Source organism: Lampetra fluviatilis, chromosome 17 (assembly GCF_964198595.1).
Source record: "Lampetra fluviatilis chromosome 17, kcLamFluv1.1, whole genome shotgun sequence".
Taxonomy (NCBI): domain Eukaryota; kingdom Metazoa; phylum Chordata; class Hyperoartia; order Petromyzontiformes; family Petromyzontidae; genus Lampetra; species Lampetra fluviatilis.
In genome coordinates, this window is record NC_136291.1 from 6590230 (window position 1) to 6610718 (window position 20489).

General features: G+C 47.5%; 1 protein-coding gene across 1 annotated transcript; it reads left to right on the forward strand.

The window, feature by feature from the left end:
• The first annotated feature begins 6316 nt into the window (after positions 1–6316).
• LOC144936886 (inverted formin-2-like) lies at positions 6317–19499 on the forward strand. Its single transcript, XM_078864088.1, has 7 exons — positions 6317–6663; positions 8513–8620; positions 9706–9776; positions 11789–11906; positions 14192–14356; positions 15645–15744; positions 18201–19499. The coding sequence occupies exons 1-7, from the start codon at positions 6628–6630 to the stop codon at positions 18287–18289; spliced, it is 687 nt and encodes a 228-aa protein (XP_078720214.1). The 5' UTR covers positions 6317–6627; the 3' UTR covers positions 18290–19499.
• The last annotated feature ends 990 nt before the right edge of the window (positions 19500–20489 follow it).

Below are 20489 nucleotides of genomic sequence, written 5' to 3' on the forward strand. Positions count from 1 at the left end.
AGATAATTTGTCCACATTTGGCCGCTGCTACTGCCAGCTATTCTCGGTCCGCTGCTGGATGCTGGATGATTTGCTCGTGGCCTATTTTTGTTGACCTCAGGTGACGTTTTTGGATCAGAAGAAGAGCTTGAATATTAACATCTTCCTCAAGCAATTCAAGTGGTAAGAGCTTACACAGTAAAAAAATATGATAATTGTTTTTTTACCATTTTATCTGGCAACAAAACTGACACCTTTTTTACGAGGAGTCATGTTTGCATAGACCACAATACTTGCAGTCATAATGCAAACAAAAAACATAACTCTGATAATGTATGCACTGTCCTAGAAGTTGATTGGTCCAAAAGGTGTCATCTGGTCCAACCCATGTGAGACTAGGCTCTAAGGAAAGGTGTCTCGGGTGTGGACCAATCAACTTCAAGGACAGTGTATACATTATCATTATCAGAGTTGTTTCTTTTTGTTTGCATTTTGACTGCTTGTGTCGTGGTTATTGCAAACATGACTCCTCGTAAAAAGGTGTCAGTTTTGTTGTCAGATTAAAGGGTAAAAAAACAATTATCAGCTTACACAAATTTGCACTGTCACATCTGGCGAAGCAAGGGACCAATTATATCTCCTGAAGCAAATACAGTTGTCGTAACATAAAATAGTGGAAACCCAATATGGTTCAGCTATAATGTACCATCGATGATATCAATGTTCAAGAATAAAACTCACGTCGCCTGAATTGTATCTGCGTGTATCACTGCTGCCCACACATACGAGCGCACGCAGGCAAATTGGTTTGGGCAAAGTGCCGTTAGCGAGCACCAAGTAAGGCCACCACAGGACATGACGCATGTTTAGAAACGCTTAGAGTAAACGGGTGCTGTAAATTGCCACGTGACAAGCCACTTCGTTGAGCTATCATTTGTGGGCAGGTCGCTTCTGAAAAAAATGCTTTACACCTCAGTGGGCCTTACCTGTTGACTTCACACTGCACCGGGTGCTCCTTTAAGTCTGAGTCAACCTACGGGAGGCCAAAGCCATGTTCAGAAATCAATTGCCACAGATGTGCACCTTGATTAGAATTGTAATTGAAGATATTTAACCCGTTCGAAAATAGGCATACAATGATTTGTACACCTTCTCTCGGCTGAGTAGACCTAAGTGAAGGCCCAGGACCATTTAAGTTATCTCTTGCCACTGATTTTAGCCGTGGCCGGGAATTAAACGCAGGTGATCAGGTTTGTAGTGTCGTGCGGCCACTGCTACACCACCATTCTGCCATTCGCAACCAAGTGGCGATGATGCCACCACAGTGCTTGTGCCAGGCTAGGTGCACTTTGGGGCCTTGTGAAGTGCGGAAGGCTCACTGGCGGGAAACTCAGGTGCCATGGATTGACCGATTGAGATGACTTGTTATAATATACATGTAAGTGATGTACAGACGCGCACACAACGCATGTACACGCGGTGAGCGGAGATGCATCTGCCGTTTCCCTGTGCCCCGCGAGCGCAGCTCTAACGGGGCGGTCGTGGACATGATCCGACGTGGAGACCGCGAGCGTCTCGACCAGGACAACCTCAAGCAGCTCGTCAAGCTGCTGCCCGACTCCTCCGAGGTGACTTGCTCCGTCGTGGCGCCGTTGGCGTCTTAGCTCAATGCGACCCAGCCCCGCGGTTTAACATTGTTGGGAATCGTGTACAAAGCGCACGTCCGTACCATGCAAAACAATACAACTTGGATTTGTGTATCGTCTAATTAGTTTTTTTTAACTATCCAACTAAGTAGATGTTTGAGACCCTATTGGGCCCTCAATTATAAGGAATTACACTCGTACACGCGTCTCTTAGCAAAGTGATTGGTGAATCAATTTTGTCGTGCGTAGCCGAGCAAGAGGACATTTTATTTGAAAGAAACAATGAAACAAGGTCATGATGATGTGACCTGTACAACCTGTGACCTTTGACCTATGTAAAAAAAAGTACCGAAATGTCTCCATGCTAACCCAATGATGTGCCAGTCAGAGGGCCAAAGTTTTGTTTTATGCGAAAATGTTTAACGTGGCGCGAGGCAAAGCTTTAAGAAGGCTTTAAACGTCACTCTTGCTCCGAAATCTAATAAACCCACACTGGTTTACAATGAAAATTAACTCGATGTGCGATGGGCTAATACTGGCTTGTACAGTAACCCCCAAATATGTGCTCACTCTCGAAGAGAGAGAAAACGATTCCGAGGCGCGAAGAACCACAGACAGAACAGAATATTTATTTATACTGGAGGAATCTGCTGAGCTATAAAGATCTTTTTCATAGGCGTCCAGGAGATATTCAGGGAATGCAGCCACGTGGTGAGCTGGCGCCAACGATTGCCCAAGCTCTGTGATCTTCTATGTATTAAGGTGCTATCAGCCAATCGGTGAGTCTTTTACATGCGGGAGGAAACCAGAGCACCTGGAGAAACCCCACGTGTGCGAGGGGGAAACACTCTATCCCATATCGACGAAACAAGTGGAGTCCACATTTTTTCTGTACCACATCCCACGGATGTCGCGGCAGGTTTTGCGACCTCGACGCCCATAGGAATAGAGTTTCGAAACCCTCGCCTCCATAGTGCGGGAGTACTGTCGTGCATAGCCACGACTTTTACAATGCAACAGGAAGCGAGATGCGTGCATGTAGCCGTGTGCGCAGCATGTTGGTTCTCGGAGGAGTGAATACGTTCCTTTGAAATTGAATGACGTGCGGCTTGACTTGTGGATTTCAAAACGTCGACCTTATGAATAAAATAACCCCTTTATGAACGGCTAACTTTGTAAATGTCAGGAGGTGCTCGCAGCTCTAATTGGGGCATGAATGTTCCTGCGTAGATTAGGTGCGCGCTTACAGATTAGGTCGGGGATAAAACGTTCAGATGACGTGCCCCTGCACACGTTTGTATGGTCACGGGCAAGGCAATGTAAACATCACTCGGTGCTGTAATGTTTTCCTCTCTCAGCCGTGTGCATTAGTGAGACCAGCGGGGCTGGAGGACGATAATGGTGTGAATGTGATGTTAATTAGTTTATGGCAGGCATTCAAAAACAACATATCTGAAAAGTAATGATGTGGGGGTGATGCCATGTGCAGGTTTCCATGGTGACGGCATTTAAGGAGGAAGGAAAGCCACTGGGGAACGCGGAAAGATTCTATCAGCTGCTCGTCGCATTGCCCCAGTGAGAAACGTGCATTGTGGTCGTGTGGGTGAATAAGAATGTACACGTGTGCGTGTGTGCACGCACGTGTGCATTTGTGCGTGTGTGCGCAGCTGAGCAGTAGTGTAGCGGTGACCATGTTGTGCTACGAACCCAGCGACCCGAGTTCAATTTGTGCTCGCTGCCAACGCTGGTAACACATATCTGAACCAGTCCTGGACCTCTCCTAGGTCGACTCAGCCTCACATGAGTACTCGGTGCATTGTGTAAACATCGCCACTAAGGAGACAAAGGCGGCCAGGCATGGTGCTGGCCACCCCCGCCACCCCTCGTGTGCCGTGCCGGCCTTCATAGGTGCTCACCAACAGCACTGGCCCCAACAGTCTGTTAAGGCTGCCTTTGTCTTTGGCCTTGATTGAGAATGCACGTTGTTGTGTCCGTGTGAATGTGTGACTAATAATGCATCTGTGCGTGTCACTGTGCACATACATACATACATGCGTGTGTCATCGTGGGTCTGTATTGTCGTGTCAATGTGCTCGGAGCCTTGGGGACGTAAGAGCGTGCGTGCATTCTAATTTTCTGAATTCAGAAAGGCAAAGACAAAGATCCTCTCTGTATAGCCTTTACAGACCGTTCGGGAAAGTGCTGTTAGTGAGCACCCAATGAAGTCCGGAACAGCACACGAAAGGGTGGGCGAGCACCATGCCCGGCCGCCTTTGTCTCCCTAATGGTCATGTTTATACATCGCATTTAGGTACTCATTTGAGGCTGAGACAACCTACCGGTTCAGATATTCGCCACCGGGAATGGAACGCGGGTCGCCGGGTTCGTAGCGCTACTCGCCAATCGCTCCACGACCGCTCACCGCAAAGAGTGCACACCCACACACATGCACGTGGGCGAGTGACAGACAGCACCCACGCGCACACCGCTTGCACATTACATCCAAATGTCTTTATAAATGCACGTGACACTCTCTTTTACATTCGCTTGCCAAATGGCATTGCGGTAATTATTATTGCAGTTGTAATAATAAAATATAGGCCCATTGAGATCAAGTCTGCAAGGGATACCTGGCATAGACCATTACTGCATACCAATTGACTGTCAAAAATTGTGCAGTATATATAAGTGCATGTATGCATTTCACAATGGTAGGTCAGACCCTCACACAAGACAATCACATGGTCCATTGAACAACTTCACATAAATTTCGATTTAAAGCTTTCGTAACTGCAGGGATTCATCTTCTTGGTTCTTTCGGTAAAGTCACGTAGAAGGGAAATAATAAAAATAAAACATAATAAAATAATTCTCACGACGTTTCGGCTACAACGCAAGCAGCCGTCCTCAGGTGAAGAAAACGGTTGCTTGCGTTGTAGCCGAAACGTCGTGAGAATTATTTTATTATGTTTTATTTTTATTATTTTATTATTTCACTTCTACGTGACTTTACCGAAAGAACCAAGAAGACAACTTCACATACTTTACTCCAAAATACCGGCCTCTCCTTTTTCCTACATGACCATCTCCTACCACCACCCTCCCCCCACCCCTTTCTCTTCCTCGGCCCCCACGTGCAGCTACTCCCTCAGGATCGACGTCCTTCTGCTGTGCCAAGAAGCTGGGTCCATTCTGGAGAACCTGCTGCCCCGAGCCCAGTTGCTCGCCACATCCTGCGATGGTCAGTGCGACTTCCGTTGCGGTCGGCGATCGCGCACGATTCAGGATGCGAGGATTCACTGCCGGATTTAAACTTGTGCGTATGTTGAACGCCGCCGTGGATGTAAGGAAAGCGTTGCACATAGAAGAAGAGCTGATGCACAGCAGTGATGAGAAGGTAACTGGCAATATTTGGACACATGTAGGATGGACAACAGCAGCAGCAACAACAACAACAGGAACATTTAAAGTGTGTTGTTGGGAAAAAGTTGAAGGTTACAGGAAAGAGAGGAAGACCTAACAGAGCATGGCCTTGACGCCATAAGAGATCGGTGCCAGGAAGATGTGGCGCTACTTGAGCATGTTGGCACAAGACAGACGAAAGTGGAAACAAATGACGAAATGTGCAGTGGATACCTCCGGGCGATCTGTCCATGGATTCTGATGATGACGATGATGACGATGATGACGATGATGTCTGTTGAACTTCTTTCACGCCGTACATAGCCAACCGTGCTGAACGGAAGTGCAGGGGGAGGACAACAAACCAAACACACAAAGCCGTTCTAAAGCAATGGGTTTTACATTTAGAAAACTTCCCTGTACAGTGTCGGTCATGGGGGGGGTTTGATTGTGACTTCACTAGACTTTGTCCAGTGTGGGTTAGTGCAGTGGGGTGGAGAGGTCCCAGAGCAGCACTGAGCTGCCGCCGCTGAGATACCTAAGTTCGAATCCAGGCAGACACTCAAAGTTGGTGATCTCAGCCCACTCACCGATGATTACACAAAGTAAATCGTGGTATATATAGAAAAATAACTTAATTTGGCTGAATTCCAGCTCTCTCTGAGACTGGAACATTTAGATGTTGACATTCAGCAAGCACTCTCTGCGGGGTATATAACGTCATGGCTCTTCGTGTGAATAAAGAGGTCGCATTGACGCGTCTCCACAAGACCTTCTCTGCCGTCATCGCATGGCGTGGCACCAGTAGCATCACTTGTAGTGTAACTCGTGTGTGGGGGGGTGTGGTGGTGGGGAAAGTGAGTGTTACATCGAGGGTTCATGCCATTACGTGCAGAGGTGTCTACGGGCAGGGGGTCGGAAACCCGTGGCTGTGAAGCCCCACGCGGCTCTTTAAGGACCGCTTTGTGACCGTCGTTTACTGAAGAGACCCACCACGGGCATTGCGGCTCGCGAAATATTGAGTTGTTTACCGAATTCGAACAAAAAAAATTAACCCGTAAAAACAAAGTTTTTCACTATAAATCCTTTATATGCGTGGCATCGGTTTTATTTTATTATTCATTTATGTTTTTTCTTGAGTAAGAGTTTCATTTTTATCACATTGGTATTTTAAATTAAATATGAAAAAAAAAATCTCCTAAAAAGTGTAAAAATTTGGAAAACAATTTCACGAAAATTAATTGTCACGCACAACGAGTCTGTGTGCAAAATGTCAACTCGACTGGATCACGGGAAGTGGGTTAAAAAACGACCGAAAGATTTGCACGGTCGTAAGCGCGCAAGCAAGCAAGCGAGTGAACTTAATATAAAGGATTTAAAAATGTGGCCTTTCTTGCTATTTTGGTTGCCCATCCCCTGGCTATGGTCAATTTAGGGAAATAATTCTCCCTGCAGTTGCTGAAGTCTCCCAGTAGAGAGCGCGGGGCCGTGATTGTGGTACTTTCTTGAGGGTGCGCGAGGTCCCACGTGGGGGTGTTTGTGATCGCGTTGTTGTCCTGCTGCAGGTCTGCTGTCCAGCAAGAGGCTCCCGCGATTCTGCATGTTTGTCCTGCAAGTGGGAAACTTCCTCAACTTTGTAAGTTGCAGAGGGGGGGGGGGGGGGCGGGGTGCGAAACTGCACGTGGTTCAGATTTTTCAGCAACACGTTCTTAACCCAGTAACCATGGAACGTTGTGCCAACGTTCGTACAAAGGTTTTGTAAGTTGCAAGTGTTGGGAGTATACCCATGCTTCGGTGAATCGATTTAAAATTAATTCTCACACTCCTGATGCATTCATGGAATCACGCGGGTGAGACATTATATTTACCGTTCACGTAAATGACATTCAAACGATATGCCAACGTCGCATTGAGGCTAATAGAGTGAACAGAGCTGTGCACATGAGACAGCAAGCAATGAGAACACGTTACAAATTAAATGGTAAAAACGACAAGAAATAGTTGTCAGTCACTAGCCCTGAATGTGACAGCCCATCAAATCACTGCAGAAATGAATCTCGACATGTTTAGTCAATGTAGCACAACATATCATTAGATACGCATTATATAATACACACGCATTGCGTACTTGCATATGGTTCAAGCAAGCCTCATGCTGCTTATGAGACGCCGTACCTCAAACCCGATCCAGAGTTTGCTTGTAGAGTATTGTATTGAATAAATGCTGCCGATTAAATTATGCACTCCAAATACGGCTTTGTCGTTGATGGCAACTTTTCAAAGATACTTAATTTTTTTATTTGAAGGGGCCCCGATATATGAAGGAGATATAATATCAGCGTATTTATTTGGCGAACGTAATGCGGTTGGTTATAGGAAGCCCTTCTTTTTCCTGCACGTGATTTTCCGCAGGTACGGTTTGTATACTTCATCCGGCACAGAGCAGGGTGATAAAGTACGGGCTCATAACTCCCACGACCCATTCGTTGTGAGGAGGCCCTCATCTAGCAGTGGATTGACACAGAGCTGTACATGCCTGCGCAGCGCGACTCACGACCTCCTCTTGATACCAAGATCCAGGATGGTCACGTCTATGTGCCGCTTCTCGGTGGCAGCCCCAACAGTCTGGAACGCCATCACCCCTCTGCACATTCGCAGCATCACCTCAATCGCCTCCTTCAAGAGAGACTTAAAAACTCACCTCTACAACCACGTGCTTTCGAGCGACTCTGAGCTTGGCTCCGCGCCTCTGAGTTGCGGCCGTTATGTCCGCAAATTTGCGCGCGTTATAAATTGCACTTATTACATACATAATACTATACTGTGTATATCTTCTCTATTGGCCAGCACACTGCTCCAAGACTGGCGACCCTGGTTTGATTCCTGTCAATGTGCATCATTGTCAATTGGGAAGGGCCTCTCCTAGGTCAAGACAGCCTAAAATGTTGACCCTGTGCGGTGTGCGAACATCGCCACCGCTCGGCAAGAGACAAAGGTGACTGGGTCCAGTGCTAACCCTATCACACCCTTCTCATTTGTCACATGGGATATAATATGTGCTCGATCACACACAGCGCCTTCTCAAACGTTGTGCAAAGCTTTAAATGTGGGACTTTCGCCGTCTTTGTAAGGGCTGGAGGGCTTGGTCCAGGGTCCTAGGCTTCTTCCGCCGTCTTGGGTCTTTGTGTAGCCGAACTCCTCCAGAGCTCTCAGCGCTCTGGTTTTATACTTGTTCGTGGCCGGGTTGTCCAATCCCCGGCCACCTTGTGGAACCCTGTGATTGGTCGTTCCCAATCTGCTTTTGGATCCCAATTCACCCTATCTGACCCTGACCGCTTGGTCGCGCGGGAAAACCTTGTCTACGGTCAGCTCTCACAGCTTGTGAGACCCTGACCGTTAGTTCGAGCGGGAAAACCTTTGTCAACGATTTGCTCTCCCAGTCTGTGAACATCGAGTAGTTAACTTTACTACGTCTGCGTTCACAGGGGGGCTTCATGGGTGGAGCGCAGGGATTTCGGCTCAGCACGCTGACGAAGCTCAAGGAGACGCGCAGCAACCGACCTGGCCTCAGCCTCATTCACTTCCTCCTCCTGGTGAGGACAGAGCAGCAGTGGGTTCCCACGCTCACCCACGCTCACCATGCTCACCCACGCTCACCCACGCTCACTCACACTCACCCACGCTCACCCACGCTCACCATACCCACCTATGCTCACCCACGCTCACCCACGCTCACCCACGCTCACCATACCCACCTATGCTCACCCACGCTCACCCACGCTCACCCACGCTCACCATACGCACCTATGCTCACGCACGCTCACCCACGCTCACCCACGCTCACCCACGCTCACCATACCCACCTATGCTCACCCACGCTCACCCACGCTCACCCACGCTCACAGACTCTCACCACTCCCACCCATGCTTACCCACGCTCACCCACCTTCACTCACGCTCACCCACGCTCACCACCACCCCCCTCCAGGCAGAAGGCTCCCTCTCTGTGCCCCTTCTCATCTCGGAGAGCGTTGCGCAAGCTCACTACAGCTGAAACGCCTCGTCTCACAGGAGAGCCGTTTGTTGCCTTCTTGGCAAGGAGACGTCACAGCATTGGCGTAATTAACCATGACGATTTTGTTATTAATAACGATGATGACGCCACATTACAGCGATGTAGTCCGGTAGGTGCCTGAGCCGGGCCAGCGAGGCTCCATGAGGCAACGTCACAGCAATGGCGTAATTAACCATGACGATTCTTCTTCTTGGTTATTTCGGTAAAGTCACGTAGAAGGGAAGTAATAAAATAATAAAAATTAAACATAATATAATTCTCACGACGTTTCGGCCACAACGCAAGCAGCCGTCTTCACCTGAGGACGGCTGCTTGCGTTGTGGCCGAAACGTCGTGAGAAATATTTAGTTATGTTTTATTTTTATTATTTTATTACTTCCCTTCTACGTGACTTTACCGAAAGAACCAAGAAGATGAATCCCTGCCGTCACGAAAGCTTTAAATCGAAACATGACGATTCTGTTATTAATAACGATGATGACGCCACATTACAGCGATGTAGTCCAGTAGGTGCCCGAGCCGTGCCAGTGAGGCTCAATGAGGCAACCGTGCCCACTTAGCAGTGCCCCCTGCCTGGTCCTCCATCTGTTTCCATGGTAACAGGAGGCCGAGAAGAAGGACCCAGACCTCCTGAGCCTTCCTGATGAGCTGACCACGGTTGCCAAGGCAGCAAGGTACAACACGCCATTACTTTTTCCTTCCGTGTCCTGTATTTTTCTTGCCTCATGTTGTTGTTGTTGTTTGAGAGACGATGTCTCTTAGCCGGTACGTACTGCCTGCTATGCCATAGTTCAGAAACCTGGCCCTGAAACACATCGCAAAAATGGGTGAAGAGAGAGATGCACTCTTCAAATAACATTGACAGCACTAGGAACTTGCACGTATTGGCGAGCATACAGGGATTAATGATGTAATTCAAACTGTTCATAAAAAGTAAGTGGGCAGGACACCTCATGGTTCGAAGGGATGTGATGGCAGATAGTCAATAATAATGACTGACTGACGGCCAAGGAAAGTAACGCATCTGAAAGGGACGTCTGCCGGTGAGATGGAGTGATGAAATCGGCTCGTCCGTAGGAGCTGGGCGGATTGCTTCGTCGCAAGATCGTGACAGATGCCAACTGCTTGGGAAGGTCTTCATGCAGCAGTGGATTTGTCAGAGCTGCCGATGGTTGCGCTTACGTGTTTTTTTTTTCAGTCAGATTTAATGATTCCCCCATCTTGATCTGAGATGCTAGGAGTTGTCATAATTCAGGGTCACGATTCGATTCAATCATCGATTCTTCATCGTCTCGTCTGCACAATCTCATTTGTATTGTCTGTATTCTGCCTTTGTTCTGTCCCGGTCATTAACTTCGCCTGAAGGTGACACATGCAGATATTATAAGCATGTAAATGGCACAAATGACAACATAGATTACCTGTTACGATACGTTGCTACATTGATATTTGATGGCCATTTCGGCTTTGTGCGGGATGTACGCCTGTGACCCAATCAACTGGAATGCGCATGATCTCATCCTATTTCGGAAGCTAAGCAGGCTAAGCCTGGATAGTGCTTGGGTAAACGCTGTGGATAACAGGTGTCATCGGCTATTATATAGTGCAGGGCTGTGTAGTTGACAGTTGTTGGACTGTACTGCGATGCCCCCCACATCTATGCCTCTCCCACCTTCACGAATCCGCGTGCAGCAGCGTGGGGAAGCACGGACAAATACTCCGCACGGTGAGGGGGGAGGCCCTGCTCTCATCCAGCAGAGGACTGGCAACAGAGATGCACATAGACACTTTAGACGTGTATAACAATTCTTATAAAAATGGTAACACAGGAGGGGAACGCCTTTACTGAGTTTTGAAGACTTATTCTACGGAACCATAGCTGGGATAGTAATAGGTTTTTACCCTTTCAACTGGTACAAAAACATACACCTTTATACAAGGCATCATGTTTGCAATAACCACAACACAAGCAGTCATAATGCAAACAAAAAGAAACAACTCTGATATTGATAATGATACGCACTGTCCTTGAAGTTGATTGTTTTTGAGTTGTGCGCCTTAGGGCGTCATCTGATCCAACACCAATGGAGACTAGGCTCTAAGAAAAGCTGTCTCGGGTGTGGACCAATCAACTTCAAGGACAGTGCATACATTACCAGAGTTGTTTCTTTTTGTTTGCATTTTGACTGCTTGTGTTGTGGTTATTGCAAACATGATGCCTTGTATAAAGGTTTATGTTTTTGTACCAGTTGAAATGGTAAAAACCTACTACTATATTTTGCCACTGGTAAAGGAGATGTCTCATAGTGTAAATGCTTGCCCCGAGCTCTCAATACTCTGATAGTGCACTTATTTTGAGTTGTACGCCTTTTGGCGTCATCTGGTCCAACACCAATGGAGACTAGGCTCTAAGAAAAGCTGTCTCGGGTGTGGACCAATCAACTTCAAGGACAGTGCATATCATTATCAGAGTTGTTTCTTCTTGTTTGCATTCTGACTGCTTGTGTTGTGGTTATTGCAAACATGATGCCTTGTATAAAGGTGTATGTTTTTGTACCAGTTAAAATGGTAAAAACCTATTACTATATTTTGCCACTGGTAAAGGAGATGTCTCATAGTGTAAATATCTGGGATGTTTACGCAAACAGGGGGGTATGTTTGATGTCGCTGTTGGCCACCTTTTTAGCGTGAACATGGAGCTGTTGGTGGCGGAGTCTGGAATTCTCAAGTCACGACTGGAAACCCTGGCACAGACCATCGCCTCTGTGGACGAGATTAGCCAGATGTACGCCCCGAGTATCCAGGTTGGTACAGCGCGCTGCCGCCATCACCATCGCCATCCTCAACATCTCCTGTGGCATCCGTCATCGATGTCCAATGAGCCAGTGGTTAAAGTTGAGGGGTGGTGACGCGGCTCAGCCGTAGCACGTTCACCACTTGTTGCAGAGGTTTTGCAGTTGTTATCCGGCAGGCCACCCTGGTTATTACTGCGGGTAATAGAGTGGATTTTTAAGATCCCCAGACATTATGAAAACAAATAAGCAGGCCATTTTGTGCCGGTGTCATGGTCCAAATTTTTTACGTACATGCAAAATACTCATTTGGGATGACACAAAGCAACATCGCTCACTACCGGCAGACCACATCTGTGAAAAAAGCACCTTCGTGATATCCCTGTGCTATAATAATGGCGCAAATACCAAATACACTAAATTATTCTCATCATAAAATTCATGTTTGCGCTCATACTCAATGCATTGAATAATGCATGTATGAACCATATCTAGCTCCATGATGTGTTTTCAGGTTGTACCTCGTGTTGGTTGGCGCAATGTCCGACGTCTTTCTTGACGTGCTGCGAGTCTCTTCAGGAGCTGAACCGAAGCTTCCTTAGGTCCTGAAGAAGCTCCCAGCTGGTAGGAGCGAAACGTCGGACGTCCCGTCAAACAACACTCGTTACAACTCGAAAACACGTCTGCAAGTTCCGCCCTCTTTGCGTGCCGCCAGAAGGCGGAGGGGGGACCATTGGCGTTGGTCGAATTAAACTCTTGATGAAGCTCACGGCACGGCACGATGGAGATAAATGTTTGACGCAGTGCCGAAACAACACGTGGTACGACACGAGAACACACGGGAGAGACGTACAGCGCATCCGCGGAAAGAAAAAAAAAACCACACAGTCGTATTAATAATACATACTGTAAATATCATATATATTGCACGCGGTTTTGTTTGCGGATGCCGGACACGTTCCTGCAAACCCTGCAGCCTCGATCGATTCTGCATTATTTTCAATGACAAGGTTTAAAAAAAAAAATGTGGTCTTGAATCATGGCAATCCATTAGCTGGTGACATGCGTTACATACAAACGCTTGACATTCGCAGATCATCTAAGTGCAGTTTCGTCCTCAGGTGCTGTACAAAATAGGGCAATGTGCAATTTAAGGAGACCGGGGAAGGGGGGGGGGGGGGTGAGGAGGATTTTTTTTTTCCCAGAGGGAGAGGTGAGGGTGCCCGTGTTAGGAGGTTGCAGGGTGAAACGAGGGAGACAATGATATGTCAAGCTGTGATTTGGAAATATTTAATTATTTCATTGACAAGAAACAATCGTAGGCAGATGAGGAAAATGCCTGAGAGCTTGAACTTGAATGAAGCAAGTCATTAAAATACGAATGGTCAGAGCAAGGATTTCTACAACCACAGAAGAACCAACAGATATCAACACAAAAAAATAAGTAATTGCAATAAAATATGAAAAAACATTTCTCAAACTGCGTGTATATATGTACAATACCAACTGCAAGATGGAAATAATAAGAACATTTAAAAAAGGGTATAGCTTGGTGAATTAAAGAAACAAATAAAGTATGATAATTAATGGATGACAGATGTTTACCATCTGTCATCCATGATTATTAAAACTATTATTAATTATTTTCATCATCAGCTTCATTATCCACGTCTCTACTTCAAGGGAGACCAGGCCTCCCTGAAAAAATAAACTTCTGGTCTCAGAAGGCTGTCATATGATCTAAAACAAATTATATGTACGTACATCAACATCATCATCTGTGCCAACCTCATCACATTCACCTTTTTTTTTAAATCATACACCTGCACGAGGGTGTAAAGGTGCCACAGTGAGCACAGAGATGCCTTGCAACAAGAAGAGCCCGAGTTTTATTCCTGATTTTTGTGCGACATGTGCGTGTTCTTCCCCTGCCGTGCATGGATATCCTCCGGTTGCTCTGCTTTCCTCCCACGGCGATCAACACAAACCCGTGTGTAACTGGTATTGGCCAAAGATCACAGTACCAACACATCTCCTGCAAATGACTCACTCGAGATAACACGTGGCCGCATCGACCCTTGCTGCGACAACTCGCAGAACCCTCCTAACAAGAGAGTCTTGAGAATCGGCGAGCCTATTACCGGGGAAACGTCATCATGATAACAACAAACTTGAACGCTGTTACGATCGTGCATTGTGAGCCTTGCGCGTCTTCCATTGTCGCGTGTCGCCTCTGCGCGCTTGTGCACCCCCCCCCCCCCCCACGTGTCTCCCCCCACGCCCGCGGGGACCTGCAGGGCTTCCGGGAGCGCTCGGCGGAGCTGCAGGCCCTGCTGGCGCTCGTGGAGGCGCGCGCGAGCGTGCTGGCGGCGTACGTGGGCGAGGACGCGCGGCGCTTCCAGCTGCCCGAGTGCCTGCGCTCCGTGAGCACCTTCCGCGACGAGTTCCTCTCCGCGCAAAAGGTTGGCGGCGTCACGGCACCGGCAGCAAGCGGCTCCTGTGCTGCTGTGCGTCATCTTCGTCATCGCCATCATCAGCCGTGATCAATCCGCTGCTGGATGAATTGCCCGCCCCCGACCCCACCACCTTTCACGATCATGACATTCACTGATCCATCCGGCGCCTACACGTGAACTGATCTCGTCGCTCCGTCTCATTGGCGGACGACCTCTTGGATGCATTCCATTCCCTGGCTGCCACTCAAATTGCATTCTCGATCCACGGACATCATCCCTCCAGTGATGTTCCCGAGCCCATTTGCTTCTCTTTCTCAGTATAATTCCAAGCATGCACCTCTTAAAGCTGAGTTTCAGCTTTAGCAAACGATATTTGTTGGTGTCCATATTTTCTGATTCATGTCCTTGAAGAAAATCTGCACTTAATTGTGTGTAAAGCATCTAAAAAGCCAGCCACATCTCAACGCACTGCATTACTCTGACTCAGAGGTCGCAAACGGGTTTTGATTCCTTACCCGTACCCGGCCGCACCAGGGTCGCAAACGGGTACCCGTACCCGTACCCGGCTGTACCCGTACCCTACCCGTACCCGGCCGGGTAGGGTACGGGTATCGGGTACCTGATTGCGACCTCTGGGATGAAGCCATGTTGCAGGCGAGGGTGGGTTGATTCTAGGAACTTTAATTGTGAGAAGAGACAAGACGTTGGGAAATGAGTGACAAACGGTGACTCACCAGTGACTTACGGCCTACCCGTACCCGTACCCGGCCGCACCAGGGTCGCAAACGGGTACCCGTACCCGGCCAGGTACGGGTAGCCGGGTATCGGGTAGGGTACGGGTATCGGGTACCCGGTTGCGACCTCTGCTCTGACTGTGGCTTGTGTGTGAACGTGGGTGTGAACATTCGTCACTACAGCGACGGAGGCAGTCGGGCGTGATGCTGGCCACCCCCCACCCCCCTTCACCGGTGGTCACTAACAGCACTGCCACAAAAGTCTGTTTCGGCTATAAGAGGCATCTTTTCATTTTTGTGTTTGCACAAGTCGTTGCGTACGTATCTTTCATTGAATTACGGGTCCCATGACCCGAGTGCAAATCCAGGACCAGGCGTACAGTTTAATCTGGTACTTCTTCTCGGTCAACTCAGCCTAAAATTTGTCTTGGTGCGATGTGTCATTTTCAGCACGCGCAGAGAGACGGAGGTGGGCTGGGTGAATGTTCGCCCCCTAACGTCACTTTGTCCTGACGTCTCCTGGTGGCCTAACGGGGGTTCATCTATTTCTCTGTTTTCAGGAAAACAAAGCGCGGGCGGAGCAGGAGGCTCGCGCGGAGAAACGGCGCAACATGCCGAGCGGCAAGATCGCGAAGCCGTTGCCGAAAGATGGGAAAGCAGGTAGAGAAAGCGGGACGGAGCGCCAAACTGCTTCCCCCAACCACTCATTAGGCACGTCGTACCAGGGTGCTGACAATAAGAATTATTATGACAAAAGACAATGCCATTCTTTGCGTCCAATAAAGCCTCAAGATTTTCTCATAGGAGGCTTCTGCATTGGGATGTTAGGCCAAATATAATAATGAACGTTTTTGCAGACCGTTTAAGATGTTTCAGGTTTATCACGATTCGCATTGAAATATTTTCTTTCACGTGGCATTTGAAAAGCAACGGACGAAAAACATTCTGGCCGTGTGAGTCCCGGTAATCCATTCGACGGCATCGGGAGTCGCTTGATGTTTGGCGTCGGTGCTCCTTCATGAGCGTGATATCATGCACGGACGACGCTCGGTGATGAACGGATCGCACTTCACAATGGTCACAAATAGAGAGGGGGGGCGACTCTTTCAATGTTCCATTTGTGAAGGAAGTGTTCGCACATGCCGTGCCTTGAGAAATAAGAATAGTTTTTTGTTCAACACGTAGGCTTTCGCGACCGACATCATCCACAATGCATTTGTTGGGGGGGGTTAGATCGCATAAATGTATAAGAATAGGTTTTACCCCTTTCTGGCAATAAAACAGGAGGTATCAATATCGATTTAAAGCTTTCGTGACTGCAGGGATTCATCTTCTAGGTTCTTTCGGAAAAGTCACGTAGACTCATTCAGACGCTGTCTTTCCGACAGACCTGTTCTTCACCTGAGGACGGCTGCTTGCGTTGTGACCGAAACGTCGTGAGAATTATTTTATTATGTTTTATTTTTATTATTTCCCTTCTACGTGACTTTACCGAAAGAACCAAGAAGAAAAACAGGAGGTGTTGTTAAGATGTTCCAACACGTAAATAAATATTTAGCAAGGAATCAAATCTGCATTAGCCACACGTAGCTGTGGTGAACATGCAAACAAACATGCTCGGATAATAATAATAATAATAATATTCGCATTGTCTTTGAAACTGATTGGCCTACACCAGAGACGGCCTCACCAGTGTCAGACGAGAGAACGCCAAAGGGCGGACAGTACAAAGACGATGCACTATCAGAACATCTATAGCTCGGGGTGAGCAGCTATATCATGGGGTCTTTTTGGCAGTATCAAAGTAAATCAGTTTCAAGGACAATACATCAGAGGTGTGGACTCGAGTCATGTGACTTGGACTCGAGTCAGACTCGAGTCATGAATTTGATGACTTGCGACTCGACTTGGACTTGCATAACAATGACTTTGTCCCACCTATGAGATGTGGACTCGAGTCATGTGACTTGGACTCGAGTCAGACTCGAGTCAGACTCGAGTCATGAATTTGATGACTTGCGACTCGACTTGGACTTGCATAACAATGACTTTGTCCCACCTCTGCAATACATATTATCAAAGCATGTTTGTTTCCATGTTCACCACAAGTACGTGTTGTTAATGTAGACTGGATTCCTTGCAAAAGGTGTCTATTTGGTATTTGAACATCATAACAACTGTTTTATTTCCAGAAAGGGTGAAACCAATGATTATTTTTCATACTTTGATCCTGGCAAAAAGGGTCCCGTGATATGCCGGGCGTTGTTCATACACGATGAAGTGGAGCCTTCTATGTAGGCCGAAGCCAGGAAGTAATTCCTGTGTCGGGTCTGATTAGTTTCTTGTATGCATTCAAATTTATCAACTGTGATGTCTTCTTATTGAGACATAGCACAAACCCCAGTAGTTGGGTTCTGATTTTCACATGACTCCAAATTGACCTGTGGTGGGATTTGTACTTGTTTTTTTAATTTGTACCAAGTCGGGCTTTGATTTGTACCGTGTCAGTGGCTGGAAAAATAATTGGCGAATCTACACACGAAAGTCACATTGCGGATTAATTGACCACAACCAAACGCTGCAATGAAAACACAATTGGTGGATTTTAGATATTTTGTTTATTATTTGTACATGGAACCGTTGGTTATCCCCCTGATGTGGTTTATTTTGGAGCTGGATTTCTGAAGAAGCTCCCAGTTCGTGGAGCAAAACATTAGACATCACGCCAAACAGCGGTACATCCCGAAAACACATCGGAGAGCTATGCAGTTACAATGGTGAAGTCCTACACAGTTGTGTGAGTATGTTTCAATGAACCGGCCCTAGACCTTTGGGGGCCCTAAGCAAAATTTGGTTGGAGGCCCCTTTGATGTATGATTTTTTTCACCCACTCGCTAGCAGTGACTCTAGGGGGCCCTCTGCTGGCCACGGGGCCCTTTGCAATTGCAAGGGTCGCTTAGTGGCTGGGCCGGCTCTGTTTCAATGATTATTAAGATATTGTTAGAGCTTCGCGACCCAACAGTTGGTTGCACTTAATTCTATAATGAGAGTTGTCTATTCGGCTGCTGATGTTGTGAAATGGCACATGTCGCGTGTGTGTGTGTGTGTGGTTGCAGAGGAGAAGGAGTCCCTGTGCATCGTGGACCTGCTGCTTTCAGACATTCGGAAAGGTTTCCAGCTGAACAAGAGTGGCCGCAAACCGTAGAGGCCACAGCTCGTGCCGCGTGCACCCAAAGGGTGTCCCCTCCAATCACCGTCATTTTTGGCCGAAGAATCTTAACGCTTGCATTTCCAGCGCCCGATTTCTTACTGAGCTTTTGCTTGCCTTTGGTAAGGATCTTCTTGACTTTGGTAAGGCTGGGCACTCTGTCTGGACTTTACAAAGCTTGCTTAGCTTCTTAAGAACAAGCTAACAAGCTAAGCCTCTCTGCACTCACTTGATTGGGAGATGCATGAACTGCACCGGTTTTGGCAAGACTTTTGTAGGAGCATTTTCCGATTCTACCGCCAATGATTCTCCGTTGCGCTTTACCCGCGTTTAATTTCAATGCCTCCTTCCCGTTGCGAAGGAGGCCTGCGATGCAAATTACGATCGCTTGATTGCCCGTTTCACGCGGCTGCGTGGTGACCCAAGACAGGCACTGGAGCCGGCAGCCGTAGATCACCAACCGGAGGGTAAGATCTCGAGGCAATGTTGAGTACTGTGATATCGCACTTTGGAGGTCAGGTGCTGACGATGCGACCACTGCCGGATCTAGCAGCAAGGAAGCGATGGGGGGGGGGGGGGGGTGAGGTGTGTCAAGGCCTCAAAAGCATTGGCCACGGTGGCCTCGCGACCTTGACACGATGGAGCTTCGATGAGATTTGGTGTGATGTGAGCGCGAGGTGACGTACACCTGGAGAGATTGGCGCCCATGGGTAATGATGCCATGCACGAAATGTTGGGCCTTGACTGATCAGAGTGTGGTTGAGTCGCGCCCACCAATGCCACCTCAACTGTGATGTCAGGTGTGTGTGCTTGCTGTTACTTCTTGATGGGCGAGTTTTCCATTATTTATGCATTCGCAATACCTTGTTCTGTTAGAAATTACTCAATTGCATCGCTAGTGTCTTGACGTAATTGCACAACTGTACTCAAATGTTTGATTGTGAAATAATATGCACGTGTTTTTTGCCAAGCAATCGTGCATTTAAAACACTTTACACAGTTTTGTATTCGTTATACCTGCAGTAATCTCTCATTATGCGTGTAGTAATCTCTCATTACGCCTGCAGTTAATGTGTCCGTTCCTTCTTATTTTATAAGCTGTGCCAAGCAGCACTTGCATTGACATGCATTTCCTTCCCTTTGGTTCTGCAGTGATGCTGTTTGCAGTAATATAAAGTTATGAACATACAAATAAAAGCTTTCTGTTCTCCTGTGTTTTGAATGTATTTTCCACAAGTTTTAGAAAATATAACCAGTAATATTTTAATTAGAAAATAAGTATTTAATAGAATATTAAACATGATATATGGAATCTCATAATTGTATGAAATTGCAAAAGACCAGATTTTGTCACCGATTGATCACTCGATTGTTTTAATAGAAAGTATGCATGTAACTAGCTCAGCAAGCAGTATTTGTATCATTAACTGGATATGATTTGCTATCATATTTCAGTTTTGCACGCCTCTGTGTCTGCGTATGTGACTCGCATTACTGAATTTAGTTGAAAGTCAATGTCCTGATTTTATCTGATTCAGGTTGACGTTTCTCTGCTTTTGCCTTGACATATCCACAACTAGCCCTTTGAGGATAGCAAGGCCCTCGCAGAACATCAGGGTTGCCAGTCTGAGATTCCCACCCTCTGCGGAGTTTGCTTGATGACTTGAATTTCCACTTGCTTTGATAGTACTGCATGGGTTGTCGCGGGATGTGCTTCAGGGCTCCCCTGACGTGTCTGCGGGGTCTGCCGAGTGCTGTTCGGCGTTGATGTCTGACATTTCGCTCCCACGCGCTCAAATTCAGCTCCATGAAGAATCTTTCAAGCGTGTCGAGTCAAAAGTCGAAAATCGCGCCGACACAACACGCGGGGTACAACCCGAAAACACATCAGAAGGTTATTTTCTTTTGTTTTTTGCGCGCGCGTGTGTGTGTGCTCGTTCAGCAACCCGACTCCTCCCTACGGGCTATGTTTAACTGAGAGCCCCCCATGGATTTTCCACAGCGGGGCAGAGTGGCTCTGGGCAAGGTCGGCCCGGGACGCCACCGCAAGGTCCTATCGGGGAACCTGCGACCACCGCTGCACCCGTGCGCACGCACGCACACACGCGTCCGTGCGTGCGTGCGTGCTGGCCACTCTAAATAAGTATATCCACCCTTTGCTTTGGCCCACTCGTTCCACGTGCGTCGGGCGAGCGAG